Source organism: Quercus robur, chromosome 11 (genome assembly GCF_932294415.1).
Source record: "Quercus robur chromosome 11, dhQueRobu3.1, whole genome shotgun sequence".
Lineage (NCBI taxonomy): Eukaryota > Viridiplantae > Streptophyta > Magnoliopsida > Fagales > Fagaceae > Quercus > Quercus robur.
Genome location: NC_065544.1, coordinates 30894691 through 30909988, shown reverse-complemented (window position 1 = coordinate 30909988; position 15298 = coordinate 30894691). Strand labels below are relative to the sequence as shown.

The following is a 15298-nucleotide window of genomic DNA, read 5'->3' as shown; positions in this document are numbered from 1 at the left end:
GAAGGGATAAAAGCAAACCCTTTGCACTTTAGAGTTGTCTAGGTGATAATGCGGTTAGTCCTTGACTATGACATCAATCAAATCAAACACTTTTAAGCTTTTTTTCTCCTACATATTTGTGGAACACTTTACCCTTTATTCCATACTTCAATTGTTTTATCCCATCTTCTTTGATTCCAACGACCAAACTGATATTTTTGTCTGTGATTCAAGAGTATTTAAGTGAGAATTCAGGGGCTTGGGTTTTGTGCAAACTAATCACTTAGCTAACCTTTGGTTTGGGTTTCAATGCTGAGTGCTAGAATATGGGATTAGTGGGTGCATTTCTATATGATTGAATGGTGTTTTTGTTAAGCTCATCTTGTAACCTTGTTGATTTTAATTAGATTCATTGGTTCTTATCGTTTTTATTTTATTTTATATCAATTATATTACGTGGAATTCAATCTAGAAGATTGTTGCCTCAAAATGTACGAAAGTGAATCTAAATGGACTGAAATGTTGCGCTAATGTGACTCAACAAAAGTGTAATAACAATAAACGTTACACATCAATTTCTAGATATTATATAGATTAGTAAAAAAATATTGCAACAACTTTTTAGGAACTCATTTTAAATTATTCATGAACAAGAATCAAAGAATGGAAAGAAAAAGGTGGAGAAGTTGATTTTGTTGAATTTTATTATTAGAAATTGAATACACAACAAAAATTACTCAGAAATGTTTAATGTACAACAAGCCTACTCAATTGAATGAATTGATAAATCCTCTAAAGGGGATAGTAAGATAACCACCTATCAACCATGGCAAGACATTCATTGGGCTTGTACTCTGGAGCTGTGTGCCCACCTCCCTACAAAGAAGCAAATCCTAGAGTTAGCTTGTGGCTACTACTTGGAAAATATATTTTTTAGAACAAATAACTAGTTACTTATACTTGCCTTAACTGTTGCAAATGTCAAGCAGTACTTTTTAAATGTATACTGCATTGTGAATCTGCACAGTACAATTAAAAGTGACCCGTGAGAAAATTATAAGCTTTTGAATTGAATATAACTTGTATTTAAGCTTTAAAAGGTGGAGGCGGCAAGAGGGTTGCTGAAATATGAAAGTAGTGGTGGAAAATTACCCTGCAACTTGACCATCTACAAACCACGGCCTCCAATCATGGGCAATAGTAAGGTTTAGCGATTCAATCCATGCATGCGTTGATATGTATGGAATAACCATGTCATGATCTCCACTGTGTTATTCGAAACAAGATAAGAAAACATTTCTTCAAAAAGAAGTTTGATAAAACATGAGATAATAAACTGAATAGATTATATCAAAATTTTAATTCCTAAAGCTGAGAATGGAATCTAGTGAAGGTGTTAAAAGTAACGTGCTATAAAACAAATTGAAGTAACTTGTTATTGTTCACTAAATTGTATGTCAAAATTTGGTTGTAATATCCAGTACCTTAGTTAGATTAAGTGAATTGTATGTTGAAGAACATATCAATCTTTTTTTTTTTTTTTTGAGAAGGAAGAACATATCAATCTGTATGGCCTAAAATGGTTGTAAATTTTTAAAGTATATAAAGTTGATGTAATATTGGAACTATAGATAGAAAAATTATATAAGAAAATTTTATTTTTCTTCTCTTCCCTGCTCTGTTTCACTTGTCTTTTCTGCAGAAAGTAAACTTATGTTTTTTACTATTCAAGTTGATTGGGGTTATTTCACTAGTCATAAGGCTGAAATAACAGCCAGCTATCATAATATTAGAGCCAAATCCAGAGAAGTTCTTAGGATGAAATGTTGAAGAAAAGGAATTTGAGGGCGAAAATCCTTTCCTCGGCACAAGAAGCTCAGGCATTGGTATCTAACAAGTCTATGCTCTCAATTTTGGTGGAGAAAATTATAATTTTGGTATGTAAACTTGGAGACCATATCTTTTGATTTGTGGGAGTTAATGAAATGGCTACACCGAACTATAAACATATGCAAACTTGATTGAAGCACAACAAAAGAAATTGAAGGAAAAAAGGGAAAAGAATGGTAGAGCTAACTCCTTGAAAATTCCATCGAGGAGTTTCAAACGCTATTTTCTCAAGAATCATGGGAACATGTGCAAGTGAGCATAAGACATTCTCCTACTAGAATCAAGGCAACCTAAAGGTAGAGGCTGTTAAAGTTCAGAATCTTAGAAGAGTTTAGAAAATATGAAAATGAAAGAGAATGCGACCATTACTTGGATATGTGACTAAAGGCTAAGTCTAGGGACTGCAGCACCGTAACAAGTTTGTTATATTACCTGTAAATGAGAACCTCATAGCCTTTCTTGATAAGGTTTCGGTGATAATTCAGACTACTTGTGACGTCATATGTGTAGACTAAACTCTCATTGCATCTCACCCACTCGTTGATGCTTCCCTGATTGCCATTTTGAAATCAATTAATAAAACTAATGAATTCGAGATATCAACGTTAAAATTCTAAGGATCAACATACCTCCCGAACGTGAAGAGCCTTTTGAACCGTTTTATCATTTGCCCAAATGTACGAGTACAGATAATTATATTCCTACAAAAGGAGTAACCTTGTTAGTATCTAGTTAGTTAAACTTTAATAGACTGCAGCATAACCTAGTCAAACAATTATATGAGCACAAGGGCTTGGACCAGCTTGGCTAATGACATTGTGTGTGAAAGAGAGAGGGACATTTTTTACCCGGCACCATCTTCTAGGTTCAGGAAGATGAGTAATCGATTGCAGGAGGTATGCGGAATCTTCAATAGGAGTATCTGGATCCCACTTTGATACCCTAGGCCTAGGCTTTGGGTATAAAAGTTGACATGTAGGCTCCAATATATGTTGAGTAACGATTTTCTCAATACACTGGAAATCCAAGAGTTAAATCAATGTACATGTGCTGTGATACATAAAAGTTCAAATATAAATTGTTTTACTGCTTTGAATACTCTCCTCTATGTTGGGAAGGAAACAAAATCAGCTTTAGAAAGAAAATGATATGTCTAATAAGAACCTCAAGTGGTTTTTTCACTCACCTCAGTGTAGACTTTAAGATCATCCACACATGCTGCATTGCTTGGGTCTACAATCATATACTCGCCCTTGCAATCCTTTTTAGTTGACTGAAAAATAAAGCATCACATTTATTAAGTTAGATATTTTGGAAGAGATGATTGAACATGTAAGGAAAAACCGAAAAATTATCCTCAACAAGGGAATCATGGACCCTGAAAACTAGAATTAAATCGTTTGCCACATTATTGTAAACTGCAAAAGAATATCCATGGCGTGCAATCCAAGCCAAAATCTCTAACCTGTGTCTCAAAGTAATTAAGAAAAATTGAAATGTTAGAGGACATTCATGAATCACATTATTTGGGCACATTTGGGTAAAAATACTGAAGGTTAGATAATTTGTACATGAGTTTTCAAGACCTTGAAGATATAATTGTTAGATCTTTCTATTTTTGTTGTGATTAACTTCTTATCGAACAAAAACAAAAACAAAACTGCCAGTAGACTCTAATTAAAAGCCTTAACCTCTAGCTACTGAATATTACCAAAGGGAGATTCACCTCATATAGTTCATCTGATATAAGTGCCTTTAGGTGAGCAAATGGAATTCTTTCATTCAAATCAACATTCGTATTTGTCACTGGGTTTCCGATCACATATCCCTGAACCCAATTTAAAGCAAATCAAATTGATTTCTATACGAGCTAAAAAGTCCAAAACTAAATGGCGTTGATGAGCAAGAGCCAACTAATCTATTCAAATTTTAATGCTTGAACATATACCTTGAGATTCATTCGCGGCTCCCTACCAGCTTCATTACCTGCAATAAAATGAAAGTTGAGATTATCAGGTTGACTGAAATTAACCCGTCATTATATGATTTTTCTCTCTTTTTCTTTGTCATGTTTTGTACAAAAATGAAGAATTTTTTTTTTTTTTTTTTTTGGCAAAGAAATGGTGTCCCAATTGTTGGTTAATCTACTCCACTTCCTGTTCATGAGAGATCTTGAAAAACTCATGAAGCCATAGTGTAGTGGATGGAACTTGGGACCTCTTGGTTTACAAGATGTCTTTCAAGTTTGCTTATGACACAAAATCCTTGGCCTTGTTTTTCCAACCTCACCCTTGCTCACGTTCGCCGAGATTCAGTTTCAAACAAATGAGCAAGAGGAATGTCGGAATCTATTTCAGAGACCTTTTTGCCATTCTTTTTCAGCCTTACCTACCATCTAATACGATTGCTGCCCAAGGGTCCTAGGGAAAATTCATAGGTACTCTCAGAGTACAGAGAAATGGTACTTCCTCCTCTCACATTTATGGTGAAACCTACAATGAATTAATGAATGGACCCCTCCATGCTCTAGGAGTATTTAAAAATTACTCGTGTCCCAGAATGGACTATTAGTATGAATTAAGAAATAAGGTTTTATATATGTAAAAGTTACCATCAGATATTTCTTGAACAAGGATAGGGATGATTATGCCTGAGTAAGAATCTCCCATGACGTACAATGTATTTGTGAGGAACTTGGGGTGAACCTTAAGCCACTGCATCACAACTCAAAAATTAAAATGAATTGCCATTTAGCCTGCACTGGGCACTTTAGCAAAAAATTTCTGGCTGTAACAATTCCTAGTTACTCAATCACCCTTTGTCCCGATTGAATGTGGATTAGGCTTTTTATATTTGTATCACCTTATATATAAATCCCAAATCCCAAATTATGTCATGTTATTATATAATTTTTGATCACCTTCCTTAGAAATTCATAGAGTTCTGCTGCGGCCAATGTATCACTAATATAGTATCCTTCCGAAGTTTTTGCATAAGAGAATCCAGAGCCAACCGGTGTATCCACAAATATTATATTAGCAACCTGATAAAAATGAAGGCCACTTCTTTTAGCGTACATAAACACCTAACCAACCATCAAATTGACCACGTAGTTTTCATGGAAACCAAATAATGGGGGCGGCTTAAGTTTTGTACCTTTGTCCATGAGTATGGGTTCAACTTCAATTTGGGTGAGTAAGTTTTGGAATTTGCGTAGTCAAATGTAAATGGACCTAAAAGACAGTATCAAATAAGGCATTTACTCATAAAAACAAAATAAATAAATAAAAACAAAAAGGAAAAAGAGAGAGCAACACAACAAATTTAAAGTGGATCAGCCATGAAAACCTATGTCCACTAGTTCTGTAATTCTCTAATTTTTTAGTACAGTTCTCTTTAACAGAAGTCTGTATATACAAACAGTCTTGGGGAACAGATTTTTGACAATTATTCAGTCTGTATTTATTTTTGTAGCTTTTGCCTTCCTTTTGTATCGTGTTTTGCTGATTATATTAAGAGCGTAAAAAGAATGAGGATTTGGGTCCAAATTCCATAATAATTAACTAAACAAATGACACCACCGTGCACCCTCGGTGCGGTAGTCACTCCACAAGTATAAATGCTTATGGGGTGTGGGAGGCAAGGACCGGGGTTTAAGTTTTCAGAAGGGAGTTTCACACATATATATATACACTTAGATTAGGTTAAAATAGAAATTCTATTTTGTATAAAAAAAATAAAAATAAAAACAAAAAAATAAAAATAAACAAATGACAAAAAATAATAAAAATGTTCTATGGGTATTTTGGTCTTTTTAATGGTTTTGGGAATTTTGGAGTTTTTTTTTTTTTTTTTTTTTTTGAGAAACCGTACGGCATTTTTATTACGTGGATACTAAACTTCTGTCAAGTAATACAAAATTGGTTACATCACAGTGGACGTCTTCTAACCATATTTGAGGTTCATACAAGAATTTTAGAGTTGGGTGATTTGGATAAAATAAATGATACTTGGTCTAATTGGGTAACTAGTTCAAACCCGATTAATATTTACGTTAATTGGGTTTAATTGGGTCAATACCTATTTGAGTGGGAAAATGGGTTTAGATAGATTTATCCATAGTAAATGATTTGTCTAGAGTTTAGTAAACAACATCCCCAACTACTAGTCTGCTTTGTAAGGAAGATAACAAAGCTAATGCCTTGTTTAGCAACCAAAAAAAAAATAAAAGTTTAATGGATGCTTCATGTCCATTCAACTGTAATTTATATATAGGACAAAGTTTAGCTATAAAATTGGTTGTAATATAAGGCTTCAACCTTAATCTATAAAATAAACATTACTACATATTTTGAAAATTTAACCATTGAATTGTGATAGGAGTTGTGGTTGATAAGTACAACAATTGTGTAAATGTATAGCTGTGGCAATTACTTTGGTAGTTAGTTCAGTTGTTGACTGGGTACTTGGGGATGAGAAGGTAGTTAGTTAGTTACCTGTAACAAAATTTGTATAGTACTTCCTATAAGAAGGCAGTACTCAATTGTGAAAGGACATGAAAAATGGTGAATGCAAATATACTCTTCTTCTCTATCTCTTAACTTAGTCTATCTCTCTCTTTCTCTCTCCCTCTTTCTCTAAGGAGGTCTAGTTCCCTCGAAAGAACTACTTTTACCTATAAGAATTTGGGATTCTATCGAATTGGTATTAGAGCTAAATTCTATCACCATGACAGAAACTCGATCCTTTTCCTCTCTCAATGACAAGATAAACATTCTTTCTTCGGCAATAGATCAACACAAATAGAAAATATGAGAAATCCATCAAAAGCTGGATGCTGTGACTTCGGTGCTACAAACATTAACAAAGACTGTGCAAGGTTTGACGGATGTTGCGAATCAATGGCAACTGATAAATTTTTAAACAACAAGACCTTTTTCCCCTATTGGAGGAGTTCAATTAGATTCAATGTTAGCCATCCCAAAAGCTATGAAGCTAGAATTTCCAAGGTTTGGAGGTGACAATCCCTCAGGGTGGGTCTATAAAGCCAATCAATTTTTTCATTTGTACAATACCCCCACCAATCAAAAAATTCTTTTGGCTACATATCACATGGAGGATAAAGCCCTGTTTTGGTTTCAAGATGCTGAGGAAGTAGGTCAATTTACAAGCTAGGACGCTTTTGTATGAGCTTTGCATATCAAGTTTGGAGCTTTAGCATATGATGATCCCATGGAGACTTTGACAAAACTAAGGCAAGTTGGTTATGTATTCACTTATAAAACTCAATTTGAAGCTCTATTAAATAGGATTAAGGAGTTATCTAAAAGGCATAAACTTAGTTGTTTTCTGAGTGGGTTGAAGGATGAAATTCGTATACCTGTTAGAATGCTTAATCCACCGAATCTTTGTTTTGCCTTTGGCCTTGCCAAGATTCAAGAAGAATATCTTCTCACTAGTAAGAAAATTAATAAACCATGGATTGATACTCCAAAACCCTCTATTCTTGGCCCCCCACCTGCATTCAATAATGACAAGATTGGTCCAAAGATTGCTAAGTTTCTAGTCCAAAAGCTTCTTGCTTCTTAAATTGAGGAAAGAAGGAAGAAAGGCCTCTGCTTCCATTGTGAAGAAAAAGTATTATGCTAGGCATCAATGCAAGACCTCTAGGATCTTTCTTATGGAAGGATTAGTTGGGTATGATTCAAAGTTTTAGGTGACTAATATGTCAGTAGAGGGTGAAGATTAGTTGGAGGTGCATGTAGACACTGTGGAAGGTACAGCAGTTGTAAAGAACAATTTTGCTGAAATCACATTTTATGCCTTATTAGGCAGCCCCTCCCTTGGTACTATGAGAGTATTGGGTCATATTAAACATAAAGATATGGAATCTTGATTGATAGTGGTAGTACACATAATTTTCTGGTTGTGTCTACTTGGTTAGCTTTGGCTCTTCCCTTATTTATAGAGGATACCTTTGAAGTTAAGGTTGCTAATGGAGCAGTGCTCAAGACTAGAGGTGTTAGTTATGGAGTTTTCATTAAGACTCAAGGTGGACTTGAATGTATTACCTCTTGGTGATTGTGTTGTAGTACTGGGAACCTAGTGGTTATACTCTTTAGGGCTAATCCAATGGGATTTCAAGTTACTTACTATGTAATTCTGGTTTGAAGGACAAGTTGTGTTGTTAAGAGGCCTTCAACCTTCCAATCTGTTTTTCAAGAAGCTTCAGAGTTCTTTAAGCCTGTTGTGAATAAAGGCTTGCTATTACAAATTACTTGTAGCAGCTCTATCAAGCAACTAGTGCAACAGCATTCTGTTTTGTATCAACTATTCTTGGAGTACAGCAAGCCTTTGAAGTTCCCATTGGCTTACCTCCTCTCAAAAATTATGAACACCAAATTTTTTTTAAAGGAGGGTGCTCTTCTAATCTGCGAAAGGCCATACAAGTATCCTTACTATCAAAAATCTGAAATAGAAAAGATAGTTATGAATTATTAAAAGTTGGATCTATTAGACCTAGTCAAAGTCCTTTCTAATCACATGTGTTATTAGTTAGGAAGGTAAATGGTAGCTGGAGGATGTGTATTGACTATAAGTCTTTAAATAAGGCTACAGTTAAAGACAAATACCCCATTCTAGTGGTGGATGAGCTCTTGGATGAGTTGTCTGGTGCCACTATTTTTCTTAAGTTGGATCTTAGATCAGGGTACCATTAGATTGAAATGAAAGATTTTGATATTCCATAGACTGCATTTAGGACTCATGAATGGCATTATGAGTTTCTTGTTGTGTCCTTTGGTATGACTAATGCTCCTTCCACTTTTCAATCATTGATGAACCATATTTTTAAGCCCTTTCTAAGGAAGTTTGTCTTGGTATTCTTTGATGATATTTTGGTGTCTAGTCATACTTTTGATGCCCATGTTTCTCATCTAAGAACTGTATTGACTATGTTGCTTGAGAACAAGTTGTTTCCTAATCAAAGCAAGTGTGTTTTGGGGTGTCAAGAGGTGGAGTATTTGGGCCATTTGATTTTTGGCCATGGTGTTAGGATAGATCCTAAAAAAACTGAAGCAACGCAACAATGGCCTATTCCTACTTCAATCAAGGCTTTGAGGGGCTTCTTGGGGTTAACTGGCTATTATAGAAACTTCATTATGGATTATGGTCTAATTGCAGCCCCATTGATTGCCTTTCTCAAGAAGGATTCCTTCCATTGGTCTCATCGGGCTAAGGAGGCTTTTGATGCTCTTAAACAAGCTATCTCTAGTCCTCTAGTCCTTGCTTTTCCTGATTTTTCCAAACCATTTGTGGTGGAATGTGATGCCTCTTGGTTTGGCTTAGGTGTTGTTCTGATGCAAGAGAATAAGCCACTACCTTTTCATAATGAAGCTCTTAATGGAAGGTGTTTACACTTGTCTACTTATGAGAAGGAACTTGTAAAATGTTGGAGGCCATATTTGGTTGGGAGACCTTTCTTGATTCGAACAGATCAGCAGAGTCTCTTGTTTCTTCTTGAGCAAAGAGTGGGTACTCCTGCTCAGTAGAAATGGGTCACCAAATTGTTGTGATATGCCTTTGTTGTGGAGTACAATAAAGGGAAGGAGAATAAAGCTCATGATGCCCTTTCTCAAAGGGACTGTGGTTTAGATAGCATTAATCAAGGTGCTTCCCTTTTCCTTATCTCTTTTCCCTACATGGTTAGATATTCTTAAGGATAGTTATAAGGAGGTTAGGAGTGAGTATCAAACCCTTTTATCTAGACGGGAAGATTCCAGTACATCTCCTATTGGTTTTTCCTTGCAAAATGGGCTTCTTTTGTATAAGGACAAGATTTTCCTCAATGCTTCTTCTTTTGAAGCCATTAGTCCTACAACATGTTCATAATAGCCCCATTGGAGGTCATTCTGGGTATTTGAAAACTCTCCATCGAGTTAAGCAGGATTTCTTTTGGAAGGGTATGAAGATTGATGTTAAGAACCATATCAAGTGATGTGAAGTTTGCCAGAGGATTAAGATGGATACAAGCAGGCTTGCTGGATTGTTGCAGCCTTTGCCTATTCGTTAGAAGCCTTGGCTGGACGTTATTATGGATTTTATAGAGGGTTTGCCTAAGTCTCAAGGGTTTGAGGTCATTTTGTGGTTGTTATAGGCTTACCAAATATGTTCATTTCTTGCCTTTATCTCATCCTTTCACTGCTGCTAAAGTAGCTGTTGCCTTCATGCAGGGTGTATTTAAACTACATGGAATGCCTAAATCCATTGTTAGCGACAGGGGTGCTGTATTCACTGCTAATTTTTTATAGGAGTTTTTTAAAGTTCAAGGTACTAACCTGGCCATGTCCTTAGCCTATCATCCTTAAACTGATGGGCATACTGAGGTGGTCAATTGAAGTTTGGAGCATTATTTATGAGCTTTTGTTCACGATAGACCCTATACCTATGCTACTTGGCTACATTTATCTGAGTTTTGGTTTAAAACTAATTACCACACCTCAACTAAGATGACTCCTTTCGTAGCTTTGTATGGATATCACCCTCCTAAACTTTTGGACTACATTCCAAGAACAACTTAGGTAGCTACAGTGGATCAATTATTGCATGCTAGACTAGATCTCATTACATTGTTGAAGTAGAATTTGGTCTTAGCTTAGGCCAAAATGAAAGTGCAGGCTAATCAACACAGATCTGATACGTCTTTAGCAGTTGGTGATTGGCTTACCTCAAACTCCAACCTTATAGGCAGTATTCTTTATGAGTCAAAGGCTTTACTAAGCTCTCTCCACCCTGTGTTTCATATTTCTTCCTTAAGGTAGAAGCTAGGCGATAATGTTTTGCCTTTACCTACACTTCCCCCTGTTGATTTTGCTAGTCTCCTTCATCCAAAACCAATTACAATTCTACAGCATAGATCTAAGCAACTTCAAAAGAGGTGCATTACTGAGGTATTGGTGCAATGGCAAGGCTAATCTGTGGAAAATGCCACTTGGGAGTCCCTTTACAAGTTGCAACATCAGTTTCCCCACATTGTGGGCAAGGTGCTTTGAAAGTGGGGGGGGGGGGGTATAGTAACCTTGAGGACAAGGTTTTTTATTTTTTATTTTAAGAGGGTAGGAATTGAAAAGAGTTGTGACTGATAAGTACAGCAATTGTGTACATGTATAGCTATGGTAGTTAGTTTGGTAGTTAGTTCAGTTGCTAATTGGGTACTTGAGGATGAGAAGATAGTTAGTTAGTTAGTTACTTGTAACAGAATTTGTACAGTACTTCCTATAAGAGGGCAGTACTCAATTGTAAAAGGACATGAAAAATGGTGAATGCAAATATGCTCTTCTTCTCTATCTCTTAACTCAATCTATCTCTCTCTTTCTCTCTTTCTTTCTCTAAGGAGACCTAGTTCCCTCGAAAGAACTACTTTTACCTATAAGAATTTGGGATTCTATCAAATTGCATATTTTTTACGCTCTTGATACATATATCAAATTTTGTGTAAATAAGATATTATTTACTATATAATCTATAAGCTTATATTTTATGCATAATTTTAAACTGTAAAAACTTGCAATTTAAACCATTTATTGACGATATAACTATTGATATTTGATTTTCTAGAAATTTTGCAAGCATGGAGGAAATCAAAAGAAGATGTAATCCAATGGTGGATTTATGAAAATTCACCTCCATAAAAAGATATTGAGTAAAGTTGTAGCCTAAAGTTATAACTAATTTTTTAGCTAAACTTTGTCCTTATATATAATTTTTGAGTAATATTGTTTCCCTAAATTTTTCACAACTAAATGATATGTTCTATCAATGACACCCCTTTTACCATGCATCAATTACAACAAATCTTGTCAATAAAGTTTTGAAGGAAGTTATGTTTTAAAACTTATTGATACTTTTAATCTCTACATATGACTTGCATAGATAATTTAACAGATTATCAACGAATGATTAACTTTCTGAAGTTTACTATCGTGCACCCTTGGCACGATGGTCATTCCATAAGTATAAGTGTTTGTAGAGTGTGAGGGGGGGGGGAAAGGCCGGAGTTCAAGTTTCCATGAGGGAGTTTCACACGCATATACATTTAAATTAGGTTAGAGTAGAATTTCTGTCTTGTATCAAAAAATAAAAATAAAAAATTTCTGAAGCTTATGCATTTATTTATTTTTCTTTCTTGCAAGTTTCTTTGGTGGCTTGTTAGATTTGGAAAAATTAGACTAGTATCTGTCCTTTAAAATAACAAATTTGCTTAGTATTAGAGATTTATTTTAATTTAAATCGGTTTTTGCCTGCATGATATGATCTGACCTAATGAAAACAAACCTAGACCCAACACCCGCCCTGAACTTGTTTGCTAAATCTCTACTATAAAAATTGAAATTTTATTTCATATTGCCCCATTTTCAATATATATTATATGCTAAAGTTCTATAGATAATCTAGTATTTTCATCAACTTAACGTTCAATTCTCATATATAAACATTTTTTAATGTTTGATCTACTTATAAAGTTCATTATAGATTTTATTTGTAATTTTTTAGCTAACACTTTATATTTTACTCTTAAAATTCCACGTATATATTTAATTACTTTTACAAGTGATATGACTCTATTTTATGTTTCGCCTATAATAGGTGTACGCATTTTATTTTATAAAATTCCTGGACTAGCATATTATAATAATTTATTATTGGACCATAAATTTAAGATTTAAGTATTATTAAACTTTTATTTTTGAATGCTTTCTTTATTATTTTATTTGTTTTAAAAATGGAGGTATTTATTATGCACATCCTTTTATATACACTCTCACACACTAGAATTCATTAGGTGGTATGAGAGTATACTTTCTTCCTCTCACATGAGGGTGGGCCCCATGATGGGTGGGACCCACTCCTATGTGAGAGAGAAAAAATATACACCTAGACTACCCAATAATAACCCCTTACACTTACTCTCAAAATGCACAAAAATAATCCCTCAACTGAAAATCAAGTCACAATTTTTGTAGGTTTTGAGCGTATAAGAGAGTGTGTATAAGAACATTTTAATTTTTTAATTTTTTTTTTGGGAGAATCCAGACAATGAGTATTATTAAATAACAGAAAGTCTGTCAGCGATTACAAGATGGAGAACATCACTACGGATGTCACCTGGCAAAAAATGTGAGCTCAAGAAATGCCTTGCAAGCTTAGCCAATCTATCAGCTACTGCATTACCTTTTCGTTTTACATGGGAGAAAGATGATGCTACAAGATTCATTGCAAGATCTTTTACATCAACAACAATATGGCCAAACGATGCTAGGCCGTGTGAGTCCACATTGATGGCTATTGTAATTGTTTCTGAGTCCCCTTCAAAGACTACTTTTTCAAGTCCAATTTCTAACGCAAAGGAAATTCTAAAATGTATGTTTTTCTCGTTTTTTATCAATACAGTATGGTATCATAGGTAATGATTTCTTCTGCATAATAATGGTCAGCGTTACGTACCTATTTCATACATGAGGCCAGACAAAGCAGAACAACCAGGGCCACCATTGAGCCAAAGCACAAGAGGGTCGTCTTCTGGGCTCCTTTCAGACTCAATGAAGTAGTAGAATAGCTGCACCTCATCCAAGTCACCTACACCCACATACCTTAAACCAAAAAAAAAAAAAAAAAAAAAAAACTAAATGCGGCCGTATTTCATAATAATAAGATCGATTAAATAAAACTATATATATATGATCACAGAACCAAGAATATGCTCACCCAGTTTCAAGTTTGAAAGGAAGATCTCCTGAAAAGCCCGGGAGGTTTTTGATGATCGATTGTGATGCAACCAAGTTGGCAACAGCCAAGAAAGAAACTATGTACAACCACATTGGGCTCATGCTGCTACTGGAATGGTTGGATTTCTTAATCGTTTGTGATTAGCGGTGTTTTATGATAACATAGCAGAAGTTACCAATGGGTCAAAGGTCCTGCAGCCTCTATTCAACTTGTGCTTAATTAATTAATTTGAGAAACATACACTCACAGACCCTCAAGGCCTCAACTTCTGCTTAAAATTTAATAATTTTTTATAAATGGATCACATATGAATACCCTCTATTAGTTTATTGATATTTCATAAAATCCTAAAAATTGAGGATTCATACTTTGCTGTTATCCTTAGTAGAACAACAGTCTTTCAACTCTCATTTCTAATTATTTTAGTTTGGTAGGTATCAACGTTTAAGTGGACCTTGAAAAGTGATAGAAAAGATCAAATATTAACGATACTTTCTCTACCTAACAATCCGTTCTTTAATTTCTTTTGTTGTTTGAACTTGGTGGCAGGTGTGAAGAGTGCCAGAAATAAAATAACAGAGTCCAGAACAAAGATTAAAGCGAAACTAAACATCCCAAATTCCACATCGAAAAGGCTATGATCTGGGTCCGGTTTTATCTGCATTCTGGAGTCTTGACTTTGATGTCCGCAGTTAGGGTGAAATCCTACTAAAGTGCTACCATCATGCTATTGTTGACTGTCTACATTGCTGTGCTGGTTTGCCATTGCAAATCAAGATGACGATGTGGTTGCTGATCTTGTAACTGAGTAGATGAGTCTTGAGTAGATATGCTAAGTGTTGGGCTTTGTGGAGCCTAGTTTTGATTGATCTGGTTTGACGACCTGACCCAACCCGAATAATGTTGCATGGTTTTTAATGGGAAATTTTCTGAGGCTTAGTCTATAAATTTTCTGTTACCGTGTTTTATAGAGAGAGAAAATATTGTTGCCACAAGTTGTACTCTGTATTCTTCCCTGATAATAGTGATATCCCTGCAACTCTGTGGACGTAGGCAAATTGCTGAACCACATAAATACTGTCTTGTGCGTGTAATTGTTTTTCTTTGACGTGTGTTTTTTTTTTTTTTTTTTTTTATTCTCATAGATTGGGAATTTTGGTGAAATTCCCTACACTAAGCAGCTGCAAGTAGTCTATATCTATATCTATATCTATATATATCTAAAAGCTAAAGCGTAGCATTTATTGTTGCTACGCTCCAGTTAAGCCACATCAGCACTACATCATCATTTATTTTCTTTTTTTAATTTACCAATTGACATTTATTGAGCATCTCTTTAAATTTAGGTTTTACTTTATTTCCAACTTTACTATGTGTCTCTCTATTAGCACAGATTCTTCAAATGCCATTATTATATGGAATTCTAATAGTCACTAGTAGATTGCAACCTTCTCACCTCCTCACTTTTTTTTTTCTTTTTCTTTACAAATTTTCAATTGTTTTCTATTATTATATGAAATTCTGATAGTCATTGGTAGATTACATCCTCCTCAACTCCTTACCTCCTTTTTTTTTTTCTTTATAAATTTTCAATTGTTTTCTCTCCAAAAATTGATTGGTATGGCCTACAATGGGATAGTTTCTT

The 15298-nt window shown here is 34.8% G+C and overlaps 1 protein-coding gene across 2 annotated transcripts in view; it reads right to left on the bottom strand.

Moving 5' to 3' along the window:
- Positions 1 to 657: 657 nt before the first annotated feature.
- LOC126706703 (serine carboxypeptidase-like 13) overlaps positions 658 to 15298 on the bottom strand; it is a 78710-nt gene continuing 64069 nt past the window's right edge. Inside the window, exons 1-14 of one of the 2 annotated variants that reach the window (XM_050406240.1) lie at positions 13633 to 13935; positions 13372 to 13517; positions 5026 to 5102; positions 4790 to 4912; positions 4481 to 4583; positions 3818 to 3855; positions 3596 to 3697; positions 3056 to 3142; positions 2718 to 2885; positions 2499 to 2570; positions 2302 to 2420; positions 1132 to 1245; positions 940 to 998; positions 658 to 851 (exon numbers count right to left, since the gene is read on the bottom strand). In XM_050406240.1, the coding sequence (XP_050262197.1) occupies positions 772 to 851; positions 940 to 998; positions 1132 to 1245; positions 2302 to 2420; positions 2499 to 2570; positions 2718 to 2885; positions 3056 to 3142; positions 3596 to 3697; positions 3818 to 3855; positions 4481 to 4583; positions 4790 to 4912; positions 5026 to 5102; positions 13372 to 13517; positions 13633 to 13754 (1410 nt within the window). In that variant the 5' untranslated portion in view covers positions 13755 to 13935 and the 3' untranslated portion in view covers positions 658 to 771. Of the gene's footprint in view, positions 852 to 939; positions 999 to 1131; positions 1246 to 2301; positions 2421 to 2498; positions 2571 to 2717; positions 2886 to 3055; positions 3143 to 3595; positions 3698 to 3817; positions 3856 to 4480; positions 4584 to 4789; positions 4913 to 5025; positions 5103 to 13371; positions 13518 to 13632; positions 13936 to 15298 lie in introns of those variants that run through there. The other variant, XM_050406239.1, reaches the window with a different exon arrangement.